At 38.4% G+C, this 27,727-nt stretch overlaps 2 protein-coding genes across 2 annotated transcripts in view; one reads left to right on the top strand and one right to left on the bottom strand.

Annotated features, from left to right (window-relative positions):
• Positions 1 to 27,084, bottom strand: part of LOC121317580 (5'-nucleotidase domain-containing protein 1-like) — a 109,370-nt gene extending 82,286 nt beyond the window's left edge. The window contains exon 1 of the mRNA XM_041253670.1: positions 26,821 to 27,084. The gene's annotated coding sequence lies outside the window, so the exon portion shown is untranslated. The remainder of the gene's footprint in view (positions 1 to 26,820) is intronic.
• Positions 7,865 to 16,332, top strand: LOC121317579 (collagen alpha-1(X) chain-like). Its single transcript, XM_041253666.1, has 3 exons — positions 7,865 to 7,970; positions 8,491 to 8,635; positions 13,786 to 16,332. The coding sequence occupies exons 2-3, from the start codon at positions 8,506 to 8,508 to the stop codon at positions 15,615 to 15,617; spliced, it is 1,962 nt and encodes a 653-aa protein (XP_041109600.1). The 5' UTR covers positions 7,865 to 7,970; positions 8,491 to 8,505; the 3' UTR covers positions 15,618 to 16,332.
• Positions 27,085 to 27,727: the final 643 nt, after the last annotated feature.

The raw sequence follows: 27,727 nt of genomic DNA, 5'->3' as shown, positions 1-27,727 counted from the left end.
TTGTATTTTATAACATTTGAGCATGAAAGCACACATAACGAATGCATAGGTACAGTATAGAGTAGACAACATGCACTTTTGACGCACGAATTGTAGTAAAACACTCTGATAAAGCTCTTTATTGTAGGCTCTGCACCGCCTCTCCTCTAAGGGACTGACGCAGCCTGCAGGACCTGCCTTTGTGTTTGCTATTCCATGTTAATGGGACAATCCTGTATTGTTTGTTCTTGTATATTATCAGACCAGACCATAAATAATCACACTAGTGAGCAAATGATTGAAGTAAGCCTGCCATATAATCTGCAACAGACAAGAACAACATTGTTTTTATATGCTGGGATCTCACAATCAATTGAACTAAGTAAACAATCTACAGAATATCCTATCCAACAATAACATGAGAAGCCGATTTTAAATATCGCAATGAGAATTATAAATTGTGTTAAGTTACTTCAGTCAACATTTATGCGTATCCATTGTCTCAATTTCACAAAACTTAAAATGACACCACTTATATTTCCTCTAGTGTTGAAAATAAAACCGATGTCTTCCACAGGTTGCAATTTAAATACCAATCTATATTATTTTCCTATTACAATTTAAACTTCTGGAATTTAAAAATAAATGCCTGGATTCCAAGAAAAACATAAATTGCACATCAATAGAATGTTTGCCCAAAAAGTCCCCAGATAATATACACCTTTCAGATTCATTGATTTATATATAAAAGTATTGCTGGTGCCAAGATTTACGACAGCTTTTGTGACTTCATCACTCACCAACCAGGACCTACGCTGAAAAAATCAATAATAATCCTCCCTCAAATACCCCCTGGAAGAACATTCCCTTCTAGCTGCACCCTACAAATACTGTAACCTATGACTGGAAAAAGCACAACTTCCTGAATGAAAATGAATGTGCAGTACAATGGGCTTTGTATTGCATGGGTTAGTGCTTCTTCTTGCACCCTACATAATGACATGGAAGCAAATCGGTCTGTCACAAGAACAATGCATGCAGACCACTCTGGAATATTACAATGTCACTGGAAATGTACTGTCTCTAGAACATTGAACATGTGTTTCAAACTGATGTTCAATAAGTTCAATTATCTGAAACATTGACAAAGAGTTAAGAACCTCTTTAGTAAGTGTGAGTTGATTATAGAATGCCAGACAGTAATTGCAGAGGGGGAATTAACCAACATTGTAAGAAACTAAATTGAGAAACTCAATCAAAGCAACAATTACCTGAAGAACTACAAACTAAAGAAATAGTATACAGTAAATACCCATATTAGTAAAATTGCATCTTGCTTCATATGTTTTAACAGCATACTACAGACTACCTGGATTAGCTGCACAGTGAATACACTATATTTCCTGATTTGCCTCTATCTTAGTGTCTCTTGCTTATTGTTTATTACACAGGGTCATTGTGAAAAAAAAAATGCAGTGTGGTGTAAGGCAGGATAGATTGTGGAGGATGTACGTAATTATTACAGAGGCTAAACTCCTAAAAATACAACTATTAACGTGGCATGTATGTTCCATTAACAAGGCCGTTGCTACTCCAAGCAAATATGTTCTTCCAGCAAAACCTCGTGAACAGCACCCTCTGCTGTATCAGAGTGGCACTGCAGCCCTTCAAATACATTAAATACAGACTCACTTGTCAAGTTAAAAAAAAAAAAATACAGTGGCAGCTCAATTGCCTTCAGTATAAAACAGTATACAACTAATAAATGATCAACACAAACAAGTGGGTTAGAAATGACTTGTCCTTTACTTTTTCATCAGAAGCTTGTGTAGTCTTTGTACTCAGAAACACTGACTCAGCGTTCCATCTCCACCATTGAATCCTTCTATTATATCAATCTTTTGAGAGCCTCCTTCTACAGCAGCTGGGAGCTGCAAACTCAATAGGACGATGCTGCGATGGAGTGTTGTCTGTACCATGGATCCAGGAGGCTGGAGTGTAGGTCAGGCACTACAGCTGCCAGTCCCTTCCTGTTGAATGAAGGCTAACTTTAACTGTCTGTCTGGGCTTACCTCCTGACTGACCAGAGCCTTCTCAGATTCCTTCTAAAGGCAAAAAAACATATATTGATGGATATCTTTGGTCAAAACATTTCTGGGCATCAAGCACAATGCATTAATTAAGAGTTTGGGCGTCATGTTTGATCCTGATCTATCATTTGAGACTCATATTAGGGACGTTACTAAAGTATCTTTTTACCATTTCAGATATATAGCCAAACTTAGACTAATTGTTTTCGTAACTGATGCCTTTGCTTCATCTAGAATTGATTCTTGTAATGCACTTTCTGGTGTCGTGAAGCGTGTGGTATCCCGCTTGCAGCTTGTTCAGAATACCGCCGCTAGAATTCTGACTAAAACCAGGAAAAGTGAACTTATTACCCCTGTTTTGGCCTCTTTATACTGGCTCCCTGTGCAGTATAGAATTGATTTTATGATTATGCTGTTAACTTACAAGGCCCTGAATGGATTAGCATCTAGATTAACATCTTCCAAACCGCACTCTGAGATCACAGGATGCAGGGCTGCTGGTTATTCCTAGGGTCAACAAAAGCAAGATCACAGGATGCAGGGCTTTTACTTGTAGCGCTCCTAAATTATGGAATGCTCTGCCTTCATTTGTTAGGGAAGCTGGGACCGTTACAGTTTTCAAGTCAAGGTTAAAAATGCACCTTAAAAAATAGCTTTCTTATCTTAGTGGGTTTTAATGTGACTTTAAAATTGCTGCTTTTGTATTATGTGTATACTGTTATTTAAATGGTCTGACTGTGGCAGTTGTATGTGTGACATTTATAAATTATTATTAAAAATTATATTTTTGTGTCTAAAAATAACAAAATAAAACATGTCTAAAAATGATAGGCCATTGAGTTCATTCACCCCAGGTAACACTGATGTATGCAATGCCAGGAAGACCGTATCCTAGCAACCTGAGCAGCTACTGTTGAGTGAGAATAATAGGTGCAACTGACATTGCTACTACCTGACAGGAAAGAGTGAAGGTGCTAATTCTGGTACTGCAGCCAAAAATGTAAACATACCACCAAGCTTTAGTAATAGATTGCAGTTGCCCAAAGTAGTTCATAATGTCAAAAAAGTACTGAAAGCTATGCTATGTGATAAGCGAACAGCACAGCTAGGTCCAATACATCTTACAGGTATTGGCTTATATGGTCGTGATACTGGCTCTTTAAACAACCAGCCTTTAAATTAACCAAATAAGGCTCTGCAATACAGACAGAAAATAATTCTAATGGTGTGACTTACTCCTAAAAAAAGGAAATAGCAATGCCTTTTTTAGCAATATGCATCTGCTTATTTTTTGGATGATTTGACCTGGCCATTTCTGGAGGTTACAATATCTTTATTCTGCAAAAAAAAAAAAAAAATCAGTTTTGAAAATGGAATCTGATAATAAGCCCCTAACATCTGCTTATCTAAAGAAATGTTTCAAGTTTTTCAAATGGCTTCAAATCAGAGTTACTTAGCAACAAACAAAGCTGATAACACAATTCTTCACAAAGAAACATGGATAAAAAGAAAATGAAAAACATCCAAGGTTACATTCTTTGTTTACTTCTTATCATTCCCTGTCCTTTTCAGACATACTGGATTTTAAATCTGCTGCACGGTGACCATTTTAAACTGGTCCAATTCTAGATCAGTGGTTTTCAATCAGTGGTCCGCCGGCTCCCTTCAGGGGTCCATGGAAAGGTTACATAATTATGGAAAGGATGCAGCAGCATAGTTTATAGATCCCATTATTATCTATAAGGAAGAAAATGCATACATGTAGAATATCTCCAAGTTAAAAAAAAAAAAAGTCTAAACTCTCTGTCATATATAGTTTTGGAGTGTCTAAAATGTATTTGTTACTAAGGAGTTTTCGTGTATTGTGCTCACGTGCACTCAGCACTGCAGCTTGTAAATTAACACATGACAAGGCATGTGTTGTGTTGCAATTGTAAGAAATAAAGAAATTGCAATATTTTTATTTTCAATAATGGTATTTTGCATTTTGTATATTAATGGAACATAATGCACAAACCCTGGAGTGTTATCTATCTATCTATCTATCTATCTATCTATCTATCTATCTATCTATCTATCTATATATACATACACACACACACACACACACACACACACACACACACACACACACACACACTACCGGTCAAAAGTTTTAGAATGCCTCCATTTTTCCAGTTTTTATTGAAATTTACGCAGTTTAATGTCTCAATGTACTCTGAAATTAAAGCATAGAACAAATAAACAATTGGAGATAAAGAAATCATGGAATCGTTTTGTTTAACAAAATTTAATCTAAATTTTTGACTCATCAAAGTAGCCACCTTTTTCAGATATAACAGCCGAACACACTCGTGGCATTCTTTCTACAATGGAAATCAAATATTGTTTGGAAAGTTCTTCCCAACACTGTTGCAGAAGTTTCCACAAATGTGTTGCACTTGTAGGTTGCTTTGATTTCACCCTTCTGTCCAGTTCATCCCAAACCAGCTCGATGGAGTTTAAGTCTGGAGACTGTGCTGGCCATTCCATGATTTGAAGCCTACCGTCTTATTCTTTTCTTCTGAGGTAGTTCTGACATAGCCTGGAGGTAGGTTTTGGGTCATTATCTTGCTCTAGGATGAATCCCTGACCAACTAGGCGTATACCAGAGGGTATTGCATAGCGCTGCAAAATGCTGTGGTAGCCGTTTTGGTTCAGGGTGCCACTCACTCTGTACAAGTCGCCGACTCTGGATCCAGCAAAAGAGCCCCAGACCATCATGCTTCCTCCTCAATGTTTGACAGTTGGTGTCACACACCGAGGAACCATCCTTTCGCTTACTCGACGGTGTACAAAAACCCTGCGTGATGAACCGAAGATTTCAAATTTCAAAATACCTTCTTCCAGTCTTCAGTAGTCCACTAGCGGTGCTTCATGGTCCAGGCAAGCCTCTTTTTCTTATTTTACCATCTTAGCAATGGCTTTCTTACTGCCACTCAACCTGTCAAACCTGCAGCTCGAAGTCTTCTCTTCACAGTTGAAACTAAGACTTGCTTACTTCGACCAGTGTTAAGCTGTGCTTGAAGCTGTTGTCCTGTGAGCCGCCTATCACGCAAGCTGCTGACTCTCAGAAACTTGTCTTCTGATTCTGTTGTGGCTTCGGATCTGCCAGACCTCTTCCTGTCAGAGTTTCCTCCAGTTTCCAAGTGCCTTTTGATGGTGTAGGAAACTGTACTCACTGACACCTTGGCTTTCTTTGCAATTTCTCTAAAGGAAAGACCTACACTTTTAAGGGTTATAATGGTCTGTCTGTCTTCCTTTGTTAATTGCCTTTTTCTAGCCATTATGATAGCAATATACTTCCTGCAGTGCAATACTGTCCAAATAATGCTTAAGAGGGTGTAGTAACACAGTCTGTTCCAACACTGCTTTTATACAGACAGAGGGTTTGTAAGTAATCAACAAAAGTTGGGACATCTGTAGGAATTGTTAGCATCAACTTTCAAGGCTTAATTTACTTCCATTGCTGCAGAACAGCTGTAAGTTGTTAACCCATTACCTGTTCCCTGAAAAAGGCCTTTTTGTATAACTCTGAAATGTACATTATTTTTTAGTTTTTGGTAACCTAAACTTTTTTTTTAACCTCTGGCAGTTTACCATTTACCTTTGTACCATTTCAGGTTATTCACTGGACTTGAACTGCTTAAATTTCAATAAAAACTGGAAAAATGGGAGTGTTCTGAAACTTTTGACCAGTAGTGTATACACACACACACACACACACACACACACACACACACACACACACACACACACAGAACTGTGCAAAAGTCTTAGACATGTTGCATTTTTCCACTCTGACCCATTTTCAAAAGATTTGGCATCTCTGAATCTACAATTACATTGATAATATTATCTCCATACATTCACTTCCACAGTGAGAGCAGCCATTTTGTTTTTGCTGCAGCGGTGACGCACCGCTGAATTTAACAACGCACCCATTGCCATTGCAATCCACCAGAGGGAGAAGTTGAGACGGCACAGAGTTATTTTTTTAAATAAAAATAAATTCAAAGACGTCTCGGATTTCAGTAATTTTTCAAGGTATTTGTCTGAGAGGGGTGGATAATGTGCACAAGTGTCTTTTTGTGTTTTTCTGTAGCGTTTACAAAATACTAAAAACACATTATCTTAAGTGACAAAGTCGGGGTGAGTGAGTACAAAGACAGCGATTTTTTTTTTCTGTTTTGCTGTCTTCCAGTTCATTTAATTGTTCTTCATCCAAATCGGCATGTCTACTTACTACTTTAAATTCTATGAGGCAGCGCAGTGATTTCGAATATGTGACAAGGCTCCAACTGTCAGATTCCATCCTATATACGGACAGCTGGAACCTTGCTCGACTAATCACATTGCTTGTTTTACGTTCCATTGTCAGCCCTGAATTATAAACACAGGTGGTCAAATAAAGATGGTCCAGTAAAATAATGTTAGACCCCTTACAGACTGCCCCCTGCTTTAGCTCCCAGTTAGCCTGTTTCTAGGCTCAAGGGTTATAGGGATCAGTCAGGTATAACAACATATATGTGTTTTGGACAGTCTATAGGCTAACAGTTGTGGATCTAATTACTGCCACCCTCTGCTGTGACTTCTGGCCCCTTCTTAAAATGCAGTGGAATGAGGTCTGCCATATTGCAGATTTTATTCCCTCATGTACCTTATTTTTAGGGTTTGTTTCTTCAAGCCTAGGTGGGTCTTAGTGAACTGCTGTTAAATATTTTTTTTTTTTACTTAAGACAAATTGTGACCTGATAGAGTAGAAACACCAGACTAGTTTCAATTGCTCAGGGTCAAACGGTTTTAGGAACAATGTACGGTGGTGCAATCTGTAATGTAAAAGCACAATTACATTATATGGCCACCAGGCGGCTATTCAAAAACCCTGTTCGAATCAAATCTTAGCAACAAGTAAAAAAATGTTAACTAGAATTAGAATTAGAATGGCTGAAAAATGGGTTGTTCTCGGCCATCCTTATTTGTGGCATAACCACAGCAATCCATGAGAGTATTCTGTTTATAACAGGTACAATGTAAAAGAAGCCTACACTTATCAGCAGAATTAAGAGAATTATTGGGAGAATATTTCACTTATGTAAGCAATAAAAAACATAAGAAATACACAAATTATTGGGATAGAAGTCTGATGTCTTCAGTGATTTATAAACCACGTTGCTCTTTCTTTCACAAAAATTGGTGCACATTGCATTTCGGTGATTTGAGATTTGTGTTTTAATCTTCCTGCTAATGGAAGTTTGAAAAATCCAAGAAGAGATTGAGACAACAAGCACGTTACATGAATGGAGGGTCTTCATCCTGTTTAGTCTTTTATAGGAACAGCCATTTGTTTTTGTTGGTTTTCTTGTTATTTGCTTGGTTCCCCTTTATTTTATAGTTCTTAAGCACGTGTTTACCGCCCAAACAATTTGTACTTAAACACGTCAGATCTTGTAGGGTTCAGCAAATTTATACAAACACATACTTGATGGTCCCTTGAAGCTCAAAATAGGGCTTAGCAATTAACCCTGAAATCGCCCAAAAATTTGATTACAGTTAATGCAATGTTACTCTACAACCCGAGACACTGACAGGCAAACAGCCAGCCTCTAAACATTTATAGAAAACGACCAGCCTGATGTAATATGCCTGCAGAAGTCCAACTTCCCCCCATAATTATTGCTTACATCACTTAAGGGAGGTGCTTATATAGTAGGCACCTTCACAATACAGAGTATAAATACAGAACATCAGTCCTTTTATAGAGTAGTCTCTTCAGTTGCCATTCTATAGACATCCTGTCTAAGGATACAAAAGCAGTTGCAAGAAATACAAGCTTATATTTTTTGAAGAACAGTTATGCTGGTATGTTTGCAATTAAGTTCACTTTGTTTTCATGTCAATAAACAGGTTCAGAGATTTGAAAGGTTCAATTATCATTGATTCCCTTGGAATGGGACCAAGTACTGGCTAGTCTTCTGCAGCAACTGCATTTTCGCCTTGCACTGAACTTTATAACTGAGCTGGGAGAAGCTCTAACTCTGTGTTCTTGTCCTGCATGCTGCTGTGAGAGGGCAGGTTAAGGGAACAGTAAGTGAAGCAAACAGCAAGTGCTGCTGTGTTGGGATGTTTAGCCTTCTTAAATGCAACAGCGTTTAATGTGATTGTTTCTAAAACCTGAATGCTTTTTTTTTTTTTTTAGAAATACTAAACACTAAAGACACACCCTGTCGAAAGTCATTGTTCTGTCTACCTTAACTTGGTTTCTTCTTTTATAAGATCTTACTGCTGAGTGCTTTATTTTACTGTTGAAATCAATCTGAACTGTATTTGTGAAGTTCTTCTTTGATAAACGTTAACATTAACCACATTCATGCTTCTGCAGATCTGAGTAGCCAGCATGGAGTTACAAGTTACAACAGCCTTTCTGCTTCTGCTTTCCTTGAGCGTGGCGCATGGGGGAGGATACTACGGCAAGAAGTCTGACACCAAGGGGCCTCAGTACCAACCATATGACGTGAAGAGTCAAGGTAAGCACACAGTTCGTGTTTTCGTTGCAGAACACAATGTATGTTCTCTATCATTTACATACAGACAGATCTGTCTACAGCTATGGACATCAAGCCAGTCTGTTTTGGGTCTGCCAACAAGCTGTATTTAAAACACAACCTGTTTTAGCCAACCTTGGATTGTATCCATGGAATTATTTAACAGTTAACACAGTACCCTCAGTGGGGGTGTCACTTATCCTATATCATATGATAGGATGGATATTCAATAGCAAGTACGCGAACGTGCTAGGGCTGTATTGTAAATTTAAAAAGTTAGAAAGTAAAACACAGTATTTACTTACATATGTATACATGCAATATGTATGCATGTACAGTACTTATGCATGTACGTGCTGTATTAGTTTGCTAACCAGGTAAAACTACATTTAGATTTAGAAACCCACTTACAGGGGAGATCTGTTAACAACGAAGCCCAAGCTATCAAGGATCTGCTGTACACAGAGAAACACTGTCTGTCAGGGCACCAGGGGCCTCCTCAAAATGGTTCTAATACATTTAGTTTCCTGGCTGCTCTGTTAAAAATGCTTTGTTTAAAATCTGTCCAGCTCTTGTTACTGAAAGTGGATTTCTGCATATCTATTTCACTTATTAGCTGATACACAGAGCAACAGGTTTTGGGAATTTTACAGGGAATTCGCCCCCTAAAATGAAGTTGTATTGAAACCAATGTTTCATTTGCAGCATTTTAAACCAGAAACGCTTACAGGCAAGTGGTTAACCAAAAACCAACAAAGAATGTGGTGTTAACTCTTCTGGCCTTTTTTTCAGTGTTACTTAAATTTTTCCCACAACAATTTTGTTATTGAGAATTTAAAAATCAAAGGGTGGGGAAGATTGATTTGAGGTATAAACCACAAAGGCACAAGAATAAAAATACATTTTTAAAAACAACATAATCAATGGACCATGTCAGGATGTGGATCGGCTGTTATTTTCAGCATCCTCATCAAATGGTACTCGATCATAAGATTAACCAGCAGTGATGCTGCACGCTATGATAAATTCCTTACCTTCAAGCCCATGAACATGCAATATGCTTACTGTGTAGTTTACCAATAACCCTTACAGCACCTTTTTCTCTAGATAACCGAAAGCTCGTTTTGTAGATTTCACATACTGCATTTATTTGATGATCTTTTTGTAATATCTTGTCTTTTTTTATATAAAATGTTTCTGGTTCGATATTGCTTTTTTGTTATTTAAACCATTGCCTCTAGTTGCTTTAGAGGACTTGCCTGACACCAAAAATTAATTTAAAAAACATGGAGGCATTTATTTTTTAAATTCCATATTTTTGTTAAATCTATGCAAGTCTGCTGATTTTCATGAAAAATCCAAACAAAAAAAGACTGAACATTTTTTCCATTTTTTTTACTGGGTATTCAAATATAGTTGTGGCTCTTGATATTACCTGTAAGCAATATGTTTCCACCGATATAACATGGAATTATGTACATGGAAATTGAACTGGACACCTGCATTGGACATCATGCAGGTGTGCAGTCTTCTAGATGGGAGTCGAGTATGACATATATGATTTCATAACTATACATACACGATACCTTCAGAATGTGTTTATTTTTTATATTACAAAACCGACATGTAGATAATGCACACATTTCAATTCACTAAAACTAGTACTTCCCTGTTATTATTATTAAGATGTTTTCCTTGAATGCTTGATAATTACTTTGTTGCATCATCACGTACCTGTTCTCTCTACAGTATGTAACATACTGTAATTCTAGTAGTTTTACCGCAGGGTATTCACACGTAGCGCTGATTTGTAAAAGCACAACTCTCAGGTGTTTGGTAAATGACTCTGCAACCAGGTAACCAAACAAAACAGAAGAGATGAGGTTTCTGCCTGATGCTCCAGCTCAAATGAGCTTACCCACAACCTCACAAGGATGTGGTACAGTTCAATTATTATACATGTCATATTGTAAAGGGTCTTAATGTTCTTCAGATGGTTTCTATTATGGAGCATGGACATAAAAAGCATACTTGTCTTCCCCTGTTGAATTGCCTCACACAGTACAAGACAAATTACTTACATACATATGTGTGTCGGTCTTTGATTAACTCCTGGTTTTTAAAATGGAAAAACAGCTTTTGCTTTTTCAAAGCTAGAACCAAACAATTGAAATAGGTCAATTTGAAATTCAACCACTAGGAGTATACAGCTGTAGGGTCGCTTAATGAAGCTCAGAGATGATCAGAGACAGTCAAACACGCCAGATTGCTGCTTCAAAGGTTTACTGCAGTGGTCATCAAACAACAGAGCGCTCCGGAGAATAACAGTCACTTCATCAGTAACTAGTATATTCTACCGGGGTAAAGCATGTACATGGGTTATATAGTTTCTACATAGCATCCCTTACCCCTATCAGAATCGAGCACGCAGCAAACAATTCATTAGTCACTACCTCTTAATTATTGCTATACCCCTTGGTTTAATCAATCAGCACTGGCTTTGGGGCTCTATGGTCCCCTCCCTGTGTGCTTGTTATGATTCTAAACCTTAAGCATTGCACATTCTTATCTTTATCTTTTTGTGATGTTTGCATGCATGTTGGGTAGTTCTGGGGTCTGTTAATCCAATATTGACTAATTATTTTCTCTATATCTGTCTTTACCTGTCTGAGACTGAAATGACTTCCTCAAATCATGTGACAAAACAGCGTTTCAACTTGGCTGGTCCCAACTACTCAACCTCTACACAGTATATGCACACTAGGTTAGGTCAGCAGAGTTGAAAGGTCACGTTGTCAATTGGTTTGAATGCAAAGAGGAAGTCTCTTCTGTGCGTTGCAGTTAGAATCCTCCAAGTAAAGACACATGTAGAGACAATTTATAATAACTCAGAACTGCTCTCAATAACTTTAAACATTATAAAAGGACCAGAGAATGTTGAACAGATATTCAGAACATTTGAAATACTAAAAGAAACAAGTACAATTCATTGACAAACAAAGGCAAAACCAAACTATTTTAGTTAAACTGATGAATCCAGTAAAGTGGTTGGTTTAAGATACAACTTTTAAACCATTACACCAATAAAAGCTGAACCATGGGTTACAGCTTTTGAACAATGGAAATGTTAGGAAACCGCTGAAGTGAGAACAGCATGGAACACTTACAACAGTGTGTGAATGGGGCTATAGAAAACATATGATTAAAGGCTTTGGAAACTTCATGAAAACTTAAAAAGACTTGTAAAAGAATTGTAATACACATTATCAAATGTGCTTTATGTTGGTTTAGGGGTCAATTCACTCAATTCTCGACAGTACTTACCAACCCTATAAGTGCATTGCTGCCTCCTGCTGGACAAACAATTAATCAGTTAATTTTTTTAAAGAAAATTTAGAGCCACACACACTTTCCATTAAAAAACTAAATTTATATATATATATATATATATATATATATATATATATATATATATATATATATATATATATATATATATATATCAAGTCTGTTTTAACAGAACCTTGACAGCAATAAGCTACATCTTCTGGAAACTGTCCTGTATGCAAGTGAGACAGCTTCTGGACAGGTATTATATACATATACGTCCAATATCAAAAACATTTGATCAACTACTGCAAAATTCGGTTTATACTAGAGCATTTTACAGCACTGGGGAAACCCAAGACATCATCAAACTACTATCTGTGTTTCCTGGCAACTGAAAATAAGTGGTTGAGCAATCTTGGGAGATTCCCCTGTGCTGAGAAATGGCTTATCACATTGGGGTCGATGCCTATTCCATTTTTTTAGCAATGACTCAAGCATTTCAGCAACAATACAGTGACTGAGGTATGTTAAGGTAGCAGATTGCTTTCCTAACGTCTGGATGCTGCAGCTAGTACCAGAAACCTGTTTACTGCAGATACTCACCAGACACAAAAACAACCTGCAGCAGTTGTAATAAACGCATTCCGCTAGGTCTCCTGTGTTGCATGTATTACGGTGGTACATTGTACAGGAACCACCAAATCAGATTCTACATTTCCTGCTCCATCAGCACTGTTGGAGGAGGGAGCATTGATGTGTATAAAAAACAGTGTTATGTCACACAGAAAGTATTGTCTAGAGCAACGTTTCTCAAACTGGGGGTCCCGACCCTAAAGAGGGTCACAAGACTATTGTATTTAACCGATAAAACACCAGACACAAAAATACAAACATTGGGAATGGTTACTCAATTCATGTGGACTTCATCATTTATCCCATTTAAATAAATACATAAATAAATAAATAACCAACCCAACTACTGAGTGGCAGCAAATTCTACATTTCTATTGGAGACTCAGCTTACAATTACAGTAGATGGCTTGTTACAGGATTTAAAGCTAAATTAGTTAGTGGGAATTTAAAACAGAATTGCAAAGTGAGGCGATGTAAAAAACAAAAAAAGCCTAATAACCCCAGAAGAATGTGCCCGTGACCACAAAGATTATGTTGTGGAAGAGAGCAAAGGAACGAAGGTACAACTAAATGTGCAAGTACTGTCTTAGTTCCATTTCTGATTGCAAAATTAAATCTTAATTCATACAGAAGCAAGTAGAAACACAAGTGACACATTTTGTAATCTGGTTATTTTACAGTTGAGATGTTTGGTTGAAATAAAAGTGCATTTTATATTAGCTAATACTAAAAATAGTATTACACTATTTATATTTATTCCTGAAAAACATTGCTCCCCCCAACCTCCTCTGCCATGGATCTTGCCCCTCACCCACTTTTAGAAAGGCTCCGGAGCCACTGACTGCAGGCATAAAGTTTGCATGCCCATGCTTCATTCAGCATTCCTATATGTACAGTAATTTCATATGGTAACGTACTGGAGGGGTTGTCACAGCCTGAAACATTTTCAAAAAGAAGTTTGAGAACCCCTGGTCTAGACGAACACTCCAGTATAAAGCAAGTCATTTTATGAAACATCATTGTAACCAGACCCTGTACATAGTCATGAGTCACTACAGGTTTAAGTTGCTATGGAAGACACCAACCGCACTGATTAAAATTACAAGTTGGCAGTAGTTGGCAGATTTTATTTTCACTTTACTATCATTTTCTTTTTTTTTCTTTAACAGTGGAACCGATGGTCGGAGAACCGGGCCCCCCCGGTGAACCAGGAGAGCGAGGGCCTCCTGGTCATCCAGGGCCTCCAGGCAAGGCTGGCTATGGGGTGCCAGGAGTACAAGGTCCTCCTGGGCCACCAGGACCACCGGGATACTCTGCTGCAGGAAAGCCAGGCTCTCCAGGTAGTCCTGGCAAACCTGGCGAACAAGGCTTTCCTGGGGAAAAAGGAGAAACTGGACCTCAGGGATCTCAAGGGCCCAGGGGGCTCCCAGGATCTCCTGGAATTCCTGGACCTGCTGGCCTCTCTTCTCCAGGAAAGCCGGGGCCACAAGGTATGCCAGGTTCACCAGGGTCACAAGGGTTGCCAGGAACAAAGGGACATCAAGGTCCTCCAGGCATGCAAGGCCCAAAAGGAGAGAATGGATACGGAGTCCCAGGGGCTCAAGGAGAGAGAGGTCCTGAAGGGCCAGCAGGTCCAGGTGGGAGGCCAGGGACCCCTGGCGTGGGTAAACCTGGTAAACCTGGGTATCCAGGGGAGCCAGGGAAGCAAGGAATGCCTGGCCTGGATGGGTCTCCTGGACCCATGGGCATGCCAGGTCCAAAGGGTCCTGCTGGGTCACCTGGGCCAATGAGTACAGGAAAGCCGGGAGAAAATGGTGCCCCAGGTATGCCTGGTCCAACTGGGCCTGCAGGTCCACCTGGACCTGCAGGAGTGAGTGGGAGTCCAGGGCTTCCTGGTTATGGTAAATCAGGCATGCCTGGACCTAAAGGGGACAGAGGGACATCAGGTGTGCCAGGTGCACCTGGTCTTAAAGGAGAACAGGGGTCAGCCGGGCACTCAGGGGAACCAGGAAGCGCTGGGCCAACAGGCCCACCAGGGCCTCAGGGCGAAAGAGGATTTCCTGGGGAAACTGGACAGGCAGGGTCCAAAGGTGAAGCTGGTCAAATGGGACCACCAGGGCACAAGGGTTTTAAAGGTGCTCAAGGTTCACAAGGCTTTGAAGGGAAACCAGGGTACCCAGGACCACCTGGCCCAGTGGGTCCCAGGGGAACCTCGGGGCCATCAGGAGTGAAGGGTGACACAGGAACAGCAGGTTCTCCAGGTCTCCCAGGGCAACCAGGTAGTCCAGGGTCTAAAGGCAATGCAGGCCAACCCGGCGAACCAGGACCAAGGGGGGAAGATGGAATACCTGGCTCAAGAGGACCCAGCGGTCCACCAGGGTCTGCAGGTGCGCCTGGTTTAAAAGGGCATCCTGGCACTCCCGGGCAACCAGGGCCTGCCGGTATCACAGCTAAAGGAGTGCCAGGTCCAATGGGCCCCCCTGGGTTTCCCGGCGCAAGAGGATCAGATGGTCGTCCTGGAACTCCTGGTCTTCCAGGACCACCTGGCCCCGCAGGAGAGATTATCTATCAGAAGAGTATAAAATCTGCACAAATGCAAATGGCTCCCATATCTGCTTTCAGTGCCCTGCTCAGCAAGGCTTACCCAAATGCAGACGCTCCCATTCAGTTTGACAACACCCTATATAATGGACAGCAACACTATGACCCTTCCACCGGAATCTTCACATGTCGCATACCGGGAGTCTACTATTTTGCATACCACGTGCATGTTAAGGGGTCTAATGTTTTGGTTGCGTTGTATAAAAATGGTTCCCCTGTAATGTACACCTACGATGAATATAAGAAAGGCTATCTGGATCAAGCCTCGGGGAGTGGTGTCCTCTACCTTCAGGAAGACGACCAAGTGTGGGTTCAGATTCCAGATGATGACTCCACCGGTGTCTATGCCTCCGATAACATTCACTGCTCCTTCAGTGGATTCCTGATTGGCTCTACGTGATACTGACTTGGCTCAACTGGCTCAACAAATTACCCCTCTGAGGTTCAAATGCCTTGTTTTGTTCAAACCCTTCTTTCAAATGCTCCTGACAATGTATTAGTTTTCTGGTATATGAAATGTTAGTCTACATAGCTTGCACTCTGTGGATTTTAAATATAGCAAACCGCATAACACAGGGTGGGTAACTTTCTGTTTAAGGGAGAAAGGTGTATTGTGTAATTAATCAGGGATGGGCCGTTGTTTCCAAGGTATCAAAAGTTAATCTATGCAAAACAAAGCGGATAAAAGAGCTTGTTCATCGTATGCTGCATAGCTCTCTGAAACATGCTTTCTAATTTTTAGTTTTTATAAAAAATCTGAAAAAAATTAAGAAAACATATGGTGCTTTCATTACTGTGCTCAAACCACTTCCAAGAAGGCAATCTTTATGTCTGTTTGTCTTTTAAAACCAGTGTTATTATTAGATATTGAACAAACAGACATTGTTGTTAGAAGTATTGGTATTAGTAGTAGCATAGCAATGTTGTATTGGAGTGTCTATGGAATTGTAACACTTCTCGCAGGAACATGCATTGAATTCCTGATAACTTCTATTGTGTGCCAGAAAATCTGACAGCCGTGATCTATTGCCAATTTTATACCTGTACAAAACATTGTCAAATCCCTTTGAGATACACATGCCTTTTATAAACGACCAAAATAAACATTTACAATCTTTAAATGTGCTGTTTTTGTTTCTTTGCCTGCATTAACTTCACAAGGGAACAGAAACACTTGGAGCAGCAAATCAAATGAACTGCATGCCACTTGGCCGTCTTACCTTTAAATGCTGACATATTGTAATTGTAGTCTATAGTAGACATCATATCCTTCCAGAAATCCAAAATCCTCTTATTTCCATTCTGTAAATGACAATATTTTTCATTTAAATAATTCAAAAAAAAAAACTGCTTTATCATCATCCCATCCCACAATGTCAGACTATCAGTACTTTGTTTTTGTGATTCAACCAAAAATATTAAGGTAATAATAAAAAAATTAAAAAAAGATGACATTGGGATTGGAGCCTTTGTATTCATGTGTTTGATGATGGCCACACTGACAGGACTTTCCTCCATCAGAATTCTGTTTCAAAGTGGTCATTTGCTGTGTATTTCTGTGTGTGCACACCTTAGAAACTCAGGGATAATTGAGGCTCCAGCTAGTCTGTTCCCTGCTACAGCATATCTCTCAAAATCTAACAAGTTACCTGTTATATGGAGTGCTCACTCCATCAGGGCATTCGCATTGCAGACCAACAATAAGACCCTTTGTAGCAGATTTCCATAGCAAAAGCATTGCACATTATAAGCATATTAAAACAAACACATGGCAAACCATGGTAAATGCAGAATATAACTATAGCAATGGGGGAAATGCTAAATTACAATGCACTTATACTGTGATCACCTTATTAAGGGAACACCTGCAATAATTAGCAAAGTTTCACATAATTCATTAGATTCTTATACACATGCCGTATTAAGAGATGTTATATTATTCAAGTGTGTGTGTGTGGGGGGGGGGGGGGGGGGGGGAATGGTTTATCTTATAATAAGACATACCCTGCACATAACATATTACCTTTTTATAAACCACAAAAAAACAAAGACTGTTCCCATGAACTACTGATAAACACAAAACAATCTGAGCAGTACGTTCTATGCACGGGATGACGACATGATGACATCAGAACGCATGATAAGATGTAATGGAATGCTGAATGTTTAAAGTTATGTATGGGCTGATAGAGGTGCTTTTGTATCACAGATTGCACACATTCTTGACTTACTGTAAGTGTGCATAGATAAGACACAATGGACAAATATTTAGCTTATCATAAATATATGGATGAGCATACCTCCAGACCCAGGCGTCTGCAGTATACTTTTTCTCACATTTTGGCTTACATTAACTGCCAGTCCCCAGAACACAACTCCAGTCGTTAAAGGTTTTCACATTTAGACTGTACATAAACTAGAAGTAGGCACATTAAATCAGGCATCTGTCCTCAAAATTACTGGGGTACCCTTGAGCTGGTGGTCCAGCATTGCCATGACATACCCCTGTTCTGCTTTTGTAGCCTATTTACTACTGGAAACTATTCAAATGCTGAATTTTAATTAGCAGAAGTAGAAAGAATAATGAATGACAATTTTGCACAATTCGCTGTTACATAGTTAAAATGTATGAATTAGATATCATACAGTTAAATAAAAAAGGTCTGGGTAGATTTGGGTACTTTTACAAATCCAGATTATCAGGTCATTTTGCCAACCTAAAGTTAAGTACAAAACTGTTTTTGTGTACTATGTCGCTTGGGGAGTCCCCAGTACATGTCCCTTTAAAAGCTCACCTTAGGCATCTGATCCACAACTCTGGCTCTAAGAAGAGCTCCTGGAAGGTCAAAATAGTTGTCAAAAAAATAATATTTTGCTGGTGGATGAAAAGAAGGAAAAGAAAAGGGGTTATTCTTATTGGAAGTTCATAGCTTGGGGCAAAACCCCAAACATTCATAATAAATTGCTAATTTCCTCTAGTAGTACTTACAATCTTAGATCTCAGACTGTTCTCCAATTTGTCAGTTTCTAGGATTCGTACAGAATTTAGAAAAAAAAAAAACATTCAGTTTTCTATCTCTATGGTCTTGGAATAAGCTTCAAGAAGAATTAAAACATACTGTCTTGAGACCTTTAAAGGAGTTCAAAGGAAAAACTCACCTCTATGTAGCTGAGTCATGTATTTTTTTTTTGGCCGGTGCACCTAAACAGTTTATTGTAATTTGATTAACTTGTTTATATTGGCGTGCTCATTTGAATTTTGTGTTTTTTTAAATGATATGCCACCTTCTTGACCAGGTCTCCCTTGAAAAATACTTTAATCTCAACGGGACTTTCCTGGTTCAATAAAGGTTAAATAAATAAATAAAATAAAATAAATGAAAGATTCACATTGCTGATTGCCTTCAAATATCCTGTGTACAGCAGTTGGTGTCTAAAGTCATAGCACTGTGGATTCAAAACTACTGTAACTTATATCCATTCATAATGTGTGCCCCTTCAATTTGACAATGATAATGAAGGGTCATTTTCACTATAATTGAATAAGGTAAAGCAGAAAATTCAGGCCAATGTTGTAGCTTCAAAATAAGTTTTCTTATTTTTTTTACTGTCCCTATTATTTGTATGGTGTTCACAATAATGGCTCTTAATGCAATTGCTCAAATATTGTGTTTTATTTGTTGATCAGTCTGTCCTTTTACTTATATTCAATATCAGTCTGTGCTTTTAGTTAGGTTCAGAAGCTGCTCTTTAGTTACAGTACTGCTGCCTGCACACAGACACCTGTAACACATGCTAGTTCATAGAAATAAGAACCAGCATCATCTAGTGATCAGGTTTAAGGCAGGGAACTAAAACTTAAGCATTAAAGTAACTGGCCACTCCGAATAATTTAAAAAAAATGTTATGTGGCAGTAAATAATACATTTTTATTTTTACAGGAATGTATGAACCAGCACAACCACAGCTGCATATAATGTATTCAAGCAACAAATGCGGCACAATACTTCAGTAACTGAGGAATCACTCAAATCCCTACCTGATCTTGTAAATTAACCTTTGAGACTGCTGAAATGCTGCCATTCCTGTTTCTTTCCATAGTGTTGAACTATTTCCTCCATGCTTAAGCTCTTTGTTCCTTGAGCTGCCCTAATAAAAACATATTACAGAATTAAACCATTTTCAAACCAGATTTCCAAGAATTTACCAACATCGTAAGAGACATTTTCCATGGATTTACCTCATTTACCTTTTAAAGACCTGATGAAGAATAAATGTAATATGCAGGAGTACTGTCAAACATCCGACATGTATATCATTTCTTACACTATAGAAACTGAAATACAGTGAAATATGAAATACAGTAATTTGGATTTATAATATACTTACTAATCAAATGAGCTGAACCATATGAAGGCACAGTATACTGTATACTGTCTGTGTTATAAGACTGAAAGGATATACAGTAGGTGGTTACTGAAAGGCATCCATGCACAAACATTGAATGGACTGAGCATGTAGGCTGAATTGACCAGAACACAGAGAGATCTGCAGGATGGATTCGCACACGCACGCACGCACGCACGCACGCACGCAAAACCCACCGATAATGACATTGCCCCCTATACAGGAAACTCACTTCCTGTGGAGCAGGTAACAGCCTCACATTTACTTTAATACACATAGGATCACAGGCGGGATTATCACTAATATCGCAGGTTATCTTGGGGAAAGTTCAACATTAGCAGGAAGCAAATAACAGCTACTCTCATGTGATACAAATCTAATTAACCTCTCTGAATTGCAAAAGCAAAGCAGCTCCATACAATCAATGAGAAGCCAGTGCTTACCTGTCTCAGTGTGGACTTCGCTGAAGGTAATGCTAGGTAAGGAGGCTGCACAAAAATGCAATGTGCCCCTCTGTCAACTAATACTGTGCAAAGTAAAGAGTAACTGAAGACTAGTCAGAGGGTAGAGGCTTGCAGCTGAATGCATGGCTTTGATCTCCAAATTCATTCTGAACAACAGGATGCCTTTTACAGGGACTGTAACGTTACTGTGTTAACACCCCTGCATTCGACTGACACAGTGATTATGTTGTATTTGTGTGGCTGAACTTTGACTTAAAATTGAAAGCAGTAGTATTAGGTTATGTCTGCATCAGTTTTCCAACAGCAGTAAAACAGTTTGTGTAACCATAAAGGACATGTTGTACGTGTGATTCCTATTTAATTTATTTACTGCATTTATTTAGCACTTTTTATAAAAAAAAAAAAAAAAAAAAAGTACCTCCCGAGGCTCCTGTGTTGCTTATGTTGACCTAGGAATAACCAGCAGTCCCGCATCCTGTGATTTCAGAGTGTGGTTTGGATGATACAGGGTCAGTAACTCCTACAGATAACTAGGTGCTAATCCATCCAGGGCTTTGTAAGTTAAGAGCACAATATTTAAATAAATTCTATACTGCACAGGGAGCCAGTGTAAAGAGGCCAAAACAGGGTTAAAATGTTCATGTATGCTGAATAAGCTGCAAGCGGGATACCACACATTTTGGGACACCAGAAAAAAAATGCATTACAATAATCAATTATGGATGAAACAAAGGCATGCATTAGCCTCTCAGCATCACATATGGAAATAATTGGTCTAAGTTTGGCTATATTTCTTAAATGGTAAAAAGATACTTTAGCAACTTCCCTAATACAAGTCTCAAATGAGAGATCAGGATCAAAGATGAGCCCCAAACTCTTTATTTCTAGTTTAAGTTTTGCTGAGAGCCTGCAAGGGTCAAGCTCATATAATCCCACATTTCCTTTTAGTTGGTTCTGTGAGTCCACTAGCATAACCTGTTTTGTCAGAATTCAGCATTAGAAAATTCTGTGACATCCAATGCTTGATGCCTGTAAGGCAAGTAGCTAATAACACCGAGGCAGAAGAAAACCCTGGCTTTAGGGGCACATATAGCTGGGTATCATCAGCATAGCAATGGAAGTTCACTCTGTGTCTGCGGATAATGTCCCCAACGGTAGCATATATAATAAAAACAGTAAGGGACCTAGAATGGGGCTCTGTGGAACACCACAGACAACTTCCAATAATGCTGATTTTACCTACCCAATAGAGACAAACTGAAACTTATCAGAAAGATAACATTTGAACAAGGGCCAGACAGTCCTATGGTGCTTTTTTCAAGATGATTCAGTAGGATGGAATGGTCTACAGTATCAAAGGCAGCACTTAGATCAAGAAGAATTAAAACTGATGGAAAGCCAGAGTCAGAGCTTATCAGCAGATCATTCACAACTCTGACAAAAGCCGTCTTGGTAACCAGACTGAAACTTTTTGAATATATACCATTAAGAGTTAGTAAGAGTTTTGTACTTGAACTGCAACAACTCACTCTAGAACCTTATCTAAGAACGGGAGGTTGGAGATTGGCCTATAGTTATTGAGGACTTAGAGATTAATTTATTAGGGATTTGTACGTTCTTTACCCAGACACCCTAAAGTGGTATTATGGTTGTTTCAAATCCAGCAGAATAATGTACCTACCTAATTAAATAGTGAGGACTGTGTTGGAATTAATGCTAGTACGTATGTCTCTGTTGGCCAATACAATACACGGTGACAGTGGGTGTAGAGGAAACGTTTAGTAAGAAAGGCATTTCAAACTTGAAAAAAGACAACTGAAAAATGTAGTGATCACCAAAAAAGCAGTTCATGTGTTTCAGTAGCTGTGAATTTGTCCTGTCCCGTGCCCCCTCTACACATTTTGGACCCAAATTTTGGATTCTTGTAGGAAAAGATGGGATCCTAATACCCACTGCACAGGAAAGAAGCCCTAGTCAAAGTGAATGTGCAACCCGAAATAAAATGATACAGCTAATCTTAAATGCTTGGTTGTTCCTTTTAAGGCGGTAGGGGCAAGACTTAGCAATGTATAAAGACCAGCATGCAATTTTGAACGAGCAAGTAAAACTGAGAATATTACAAAACAAGTAGCACACTGCTGGGGAGTTTGTTGTGTGTTGCTAGTAATGTAACTTTAAAAGTTTTATTTTACTTTTACAAAAAAAAAAATACTGTACATTGCATTTCATTATAAATATACTGGATTGAATAATCTGCTTCCAAGTCTCTAAAGGGTTGATGTGATCAACCTGCAGCATAAAGCCGCAATTGGGTTTTATTGGAGCATTTTACTGAGGAATCACCCTGGATTTCACCAATCAATGGTTATCCAGGGATTATCCCTAAAAATTAGCGATTCAGACAATGTCGATGGATTCCTGTTATACTAAAGTTCACAGAAAAAATCCACCTCTGGCTTATCTAGGCACAGTTAGTGTGATCAAATCAACTTCTAACTCAAAAGATAATAAAGTGCTGTGTAATGAACTAGATAATAACTGTAGGTACAGCACTTCTAGTTAAATCGAATTGGGGGTAACTAAATTGTTCCAAGCTGTTTAATAGTTGACTGGGGTTATTAGCTGTTAAACTACCTGGATTAATATTTTGCACTGCAAGGACAAAGTACCAACTTCCTCAAAGAAGAATGCAAATCAGAGTGGAGTGTAACATTATTTAAAAGATGTTTACATCTCATAAGAACACAAGGGAATTCCCCTGGATTTGTATCCACCTCAGGCTATAGAAATCTCCTATTTGCTGTATCTTATCCCAAATCAGCCTCTTACTTTATTAAGAGAGTTTTATATTGTACCTCATATTTTTTCATCTACATCTTTTGCAGTCAACTAAAAACCAATTAATCTAGGGCTTATAAATTGCTTTCAGCTCATTTGCATAACATTCCTTCATGAAGTTTGAATAATTGTCCACACCCTGCACGTACACTCTACGTAAAAAACACAACACATTTTACCATTCAATAATTTGTATAATACAGGAGGGCTGTGGTTGCTTGTAATATATGTCTAGGAATTTTGCAAGAACTCAAAAATATTCTTTGGAATTATACAAACATAAAGGTTTCCTCTATTACAAATTTCAGTTGTGTACATTGTCACAGGCTTCAATAACTTTCTAGAAATAAACATCTGAACCCTATCACAGTTAGATCTATGAAGATCTAGTCACAGGAGGCTGTGTAGTCTAGTGGTTAAAGAAACAGGCCTGTAACCAGAAGGTCCCTGATTCAAATCCCAGCTCAGCCACTGACTCACTGTGTGACCCTGAGCAAGTCACTTAACCCCCTTGTGCTCTCTCTTTCTGGTGAGATGTTCATGTAAATGACTCTGCAGCTGATGCATAGTTCACACACTCTAGTCTTGTATCTTGTAAAGCGCTTTGCGATGGTGGTCCACTATAAAAGGCGCTATATTTATTTCTTTATGTGCAGAGTATTAGTTTTTACCTTACTGATGATATATATATATATATATATATATATATATATATATATATATATATATATATATATATATATATATATGCACACACACAGACGTGCTCAAATTTGTTGGTACCCCTCCACAAAAAATGAAGAATGCACAATTTTCTCTGAAATAACTTGAAACTGACAAAAGCAATTGGCATCCACCATTGTTTATTCCATATTTAACAGAAATCAGACTTTGCTTTTGATTTTTTATTCAACATAATATTGTAAATAATAAAACAAATGAAAATGGCATGGGCAAAAATGATGGGACCGCTAACCTAATATTTTGTTGCACAACCTTTAGAGGCAATCGCTGCAATCAAACATTTTCTGTAGCTCTCAATGAGACTTCTGCACATGTTAACAGGTAGTTTGGCCCACTCTTCCTGAGCAAACTGCTCCAGCTGTCTCAGGTTTGATGGGTGCCTTCTCCAGACTGCATGTTTCAGCTCTTTCCATAGGATTCAGATCAGGAGTCATAGAAGGTCACTTCAGAATAGTCCAATGTTTTGTTCTTATCCATTCTTGGGTGCTTTTAGCTGTGTGTTTTGGGTCTTTATCCTGTTGGAGGACCCATGCCCTGCGACTGAGACAGAGTTTTCTGACACTGGGCAGTAAACTTTGGCTCCAGAATGCCTTGATAGTCTTGAGATTTCATTTTGCCCTGCACAGATTCAAGGCACCCTGTGCCAGCTGCAGCAAAGCAGCCCCAAAACATAACCGAGCCTCCTCCATGTTTCACTGTAGGTATGGTGTTCTTTTCTTTGAAAGCTTAATTTTTTCATCTATGAACATAGAGCTGATGTGACTTGCCAAAAAGCTCCAGTTTTGACTCATCTGTCCAAAGGACATTCTACCAGAAGGATTGTGTCTTGTCAATATGCATTTTAGCAAATTCCAGTCTGCCTTTTTTATGTCTTTCTTTCAAAAGTGGTCCTTCTGGGTCTTCTTCAATGGAACCCACTTTCGCTCAAAAAGCGACAGACGGTGCGATCAGAAATTGACCTTGGAGTTCAGCTTGTATCTCTTTGGCACTTATCCTTGATACTTTTTCTACTATTCGGACTATCCTTCTGTTCAATCTGGGGTTGATTTTCCTCTTGTGGCCACGCCCAGGGAGGTTGCCTACAGTTCCATGGACCTTAAACTTCTTAGTAATATTTGCAACTGTTGTCACAGGAACATCAAGCTGCTTGGAGATGGTCTTGTAGCCTTTACCTTTACCATGCTTGTCTATTATTTTCTTTCTGATCTCCTCAGACAACTCTCTCCTTTGCTTTCTCTGGTCCATGTTCAGAGTGGGGAACACAATGATACCAAACAGCACAGTGACTACTTTTCTCCATTTAAATAGGCTGAATGGCTGATTACAAGATTGGAGACGTGTGATATTAATTAAAGAAACTAATTAGTTTGAAATATCACTATAATCCAATTATTTATTATCTTTTCTAAGGGGTACCAACAAATGTGTCCAGGCCATTTTAGAATATCTTTGTAGAATAAGCAATAATTCATCTGTTTTCACAGCTTCTTTGCTTTATTCTATGACATACCAAAGGCATGCAAGTATACATGATAAAATAGCTTTTAATTTCATCACTTTTCAGGAGGAATGAAGCATTATTTCAATGAGCTGTAAGGGTACCAACAAATTTGAGCATGTCTATATATATATATATATATATATATATATATATATATATATATATATATATATATATATATATATATATATAAATATAGATTAAACATCAAGTTAACAAAAGTCTCGTCCTCTTTTACTCAGAAGCAGAGTACTCCACTGGCTGGTAAGGTATTATTCCACAGAGAATTAAGAATATAGTCTTCTAAAATAAAGTACCATTGTTTTGTGTAAATAGTCAGTAATATTACTAGACCACAGTTTTACAGCAACTGATTATGCAGCAAAAGATCTGACCGGTACATCTTGATATTTTGCATTAATAAAGACTGAATCAGCAAAGTAAAGTCTAGTGAAAGATGGATAGACCCGGACCCTCCGAGACAAGCATGGACTGGCGATTTCAGATCCTTAGAAATCTTAATTCAGTGGTAACCCTGTAACTAATATGTCATTTTAAACAAGTGTTGAAATATCTGAGATGTAATCTAATATTAGCTGTAATAACTCAACATTTTAGTATAAAACTGAAATAAATATTTAGAAAAAAAAAGTGTACATTGTTAATACAAACTGAACCGTGTCACGGTCAACATTGTCTGTCTCAAGAAGTCGGCAGCACTCAGCAAATCTATATTTGCACCGTAGAATAGAATCTATCGTTGCCATTAATTGAAATTTTCCTTATTCTTGATTTTTTTTTTTTTTTAATGCATACCTGTCTTTTTATCCCGAAGGTGATAGGCTACTCTTGTAATTACGCTACATGACTGTAAAATGACCAGGCTCTACGTAGAAATGCGTAGTTAATTTACATTTATTTATAATGTATAGTTGTTTGTGTATTCTGATTTGTCTATGGAAGGACACCCGGGTCAAAAAAGCGTTATTTAGTACGCGTTTCAAATACTTAGTACACGTTCTCATTTGACTATAGTACATGTTGTAACCGTGTAGAGAAGTTTGGAAATCTGCCGCGAAAGTGAGTAACTTAGAGATGTTTGGAAATCTGCCGTCAACTTACCTTTCGGGATGTTTTACTTAATTCAGCTATGTATTTTGACATTTTCAGACTGCATGGTCATGTTTAAACAAGTAAAGCAGAACTTAGTGTAACCTGTCATACTTAATTAGTTACATGCTGTTGTGCTACAGACGTCTTCCAACTCGTATAGGCTAATATAGTTCGCTTGTTTATTAGCACGAACATTGTACAAACCAGTGGAATACCTTGTGTGTGTGTGTGTGTGTGTGTGTGTGTGTCACAAAAGGTAATCTAGGTAGACAAAAATGTGAATAACTGATATAAAAAAAAAAAAAAATAAGCTGAAGAAGGGAAGGACTTGTAGTCCGAAACGGCTACTTTGATTAACTGATTTTTTCTGCAACATAACGTAACAAACCCGGAAATCTCTGACGGCTCGCCCTGGAGGTTTCCAGCAAATGATATCGACAAAGAGTGTGATCCAAATCAAAACCAACAACATCACAATCTGACAGCGAGAAAACGTCGCTCATTGTAATGATTAAACTATAACCAAGTACTCTTACTGTAACTTGCACAGCACTGACGCATCCCCTTGACAACGATCCTGTCACCAACAGTAGCATCCCCCAATACAGGCGCGTGCACGGCAACACGTGGGTAATTTAGGGAATACCAAAACGCAGCTGGGGCTCGCATTCTTTACTCATTTATATGTAGAACATTGAGCAGCAGGTTTGCTGCATGTTCTGTTTTTATGTAATGATAGTTCGTAATTGTCTACCTACTGACAGTCTGTTCTTAATGTGCGAACATGTTTTTATAAAGTGTTCTGTCTCAATACCACGCTGCCCACCTGTCCGCCCACTGCATTTAAACTTCCGGGTGGATTTACCGTATTATAGCGCAGATATACTGAACAGTTATCGATGTATTTAGTTAGTCAACACATTTTAAAATGTATATTATTGTGAGTTGGCGACGGGTGATATACCTGTGGAATGTATGGATTAGAACTTTGCCTGGTTATGGTTGACAGATGCTGTCCTCACATGGCTATGCGCAAAAGACAAGTATCACAAAGAAAAGGTCAACTGTAATTGCAAGCATATCGTGGTAAATCAACATAATATTTTGGGGATTTTTGGCAGATGTTTTAAAGCATCCAGGCAATCTGTTATCCTTTAAGAGAGTGCTAAATCTAAGGAAATGGGAAGACATACACTGAGAGAATTTTCCACATTGATCAGCACTGGTATATGGTCAAAGCTGGTGGTTTGCTGTTTTTCAACTGGTTAAACCACTAAACATAGGTCCATTAAAATGCATTTATTTATTTATTTTATTATTAACCAGCTGGCTGCCCAGTAAGAGGCCAGTAAATAGTTCTTACAATTCCCATTGATGGATTTTTCAACTGGGAAATCAGTCAATAGGAAAAAAATGTGTTCTACTTTTGTCTTATGAAATTTG

This window comes from Polyodon spathula, chromosome 6 (assembly GCF_017654505.1).
Source record: "Polyodon spathula isolate WHYD16114869_AA chromosome 6, ASM1765450v1, whole genome shotgun sequence".
Taxonomy (NCBI): Eukaryota; Metazoa; Chordata; class Actinopteri; order Acipenseriformes; family Polyodontidae; genus Polyodon; species Polyodon spathula.
This window is presented reverse-complemented; position numbering and strand designations above follow the sequence as displayed.

Excerpts from the sequence above, each read along its gene's own strand:
- LOC121317579 (XM_041253666.1), top strand. The coding sequence starts at position 8,506 with ATGGAGTTACAAGTTACAACAGCCTTTCTGCTTCTGCTTTCCTTGAGC. Across the intron at positions 8,636-13,785 it reads ATATGACGTGAAGAGTCAAG|TGGAACCGATGGTCGGAGAA; the intron begins GTAAGCACACAG and ends TTTCTTTAACAG.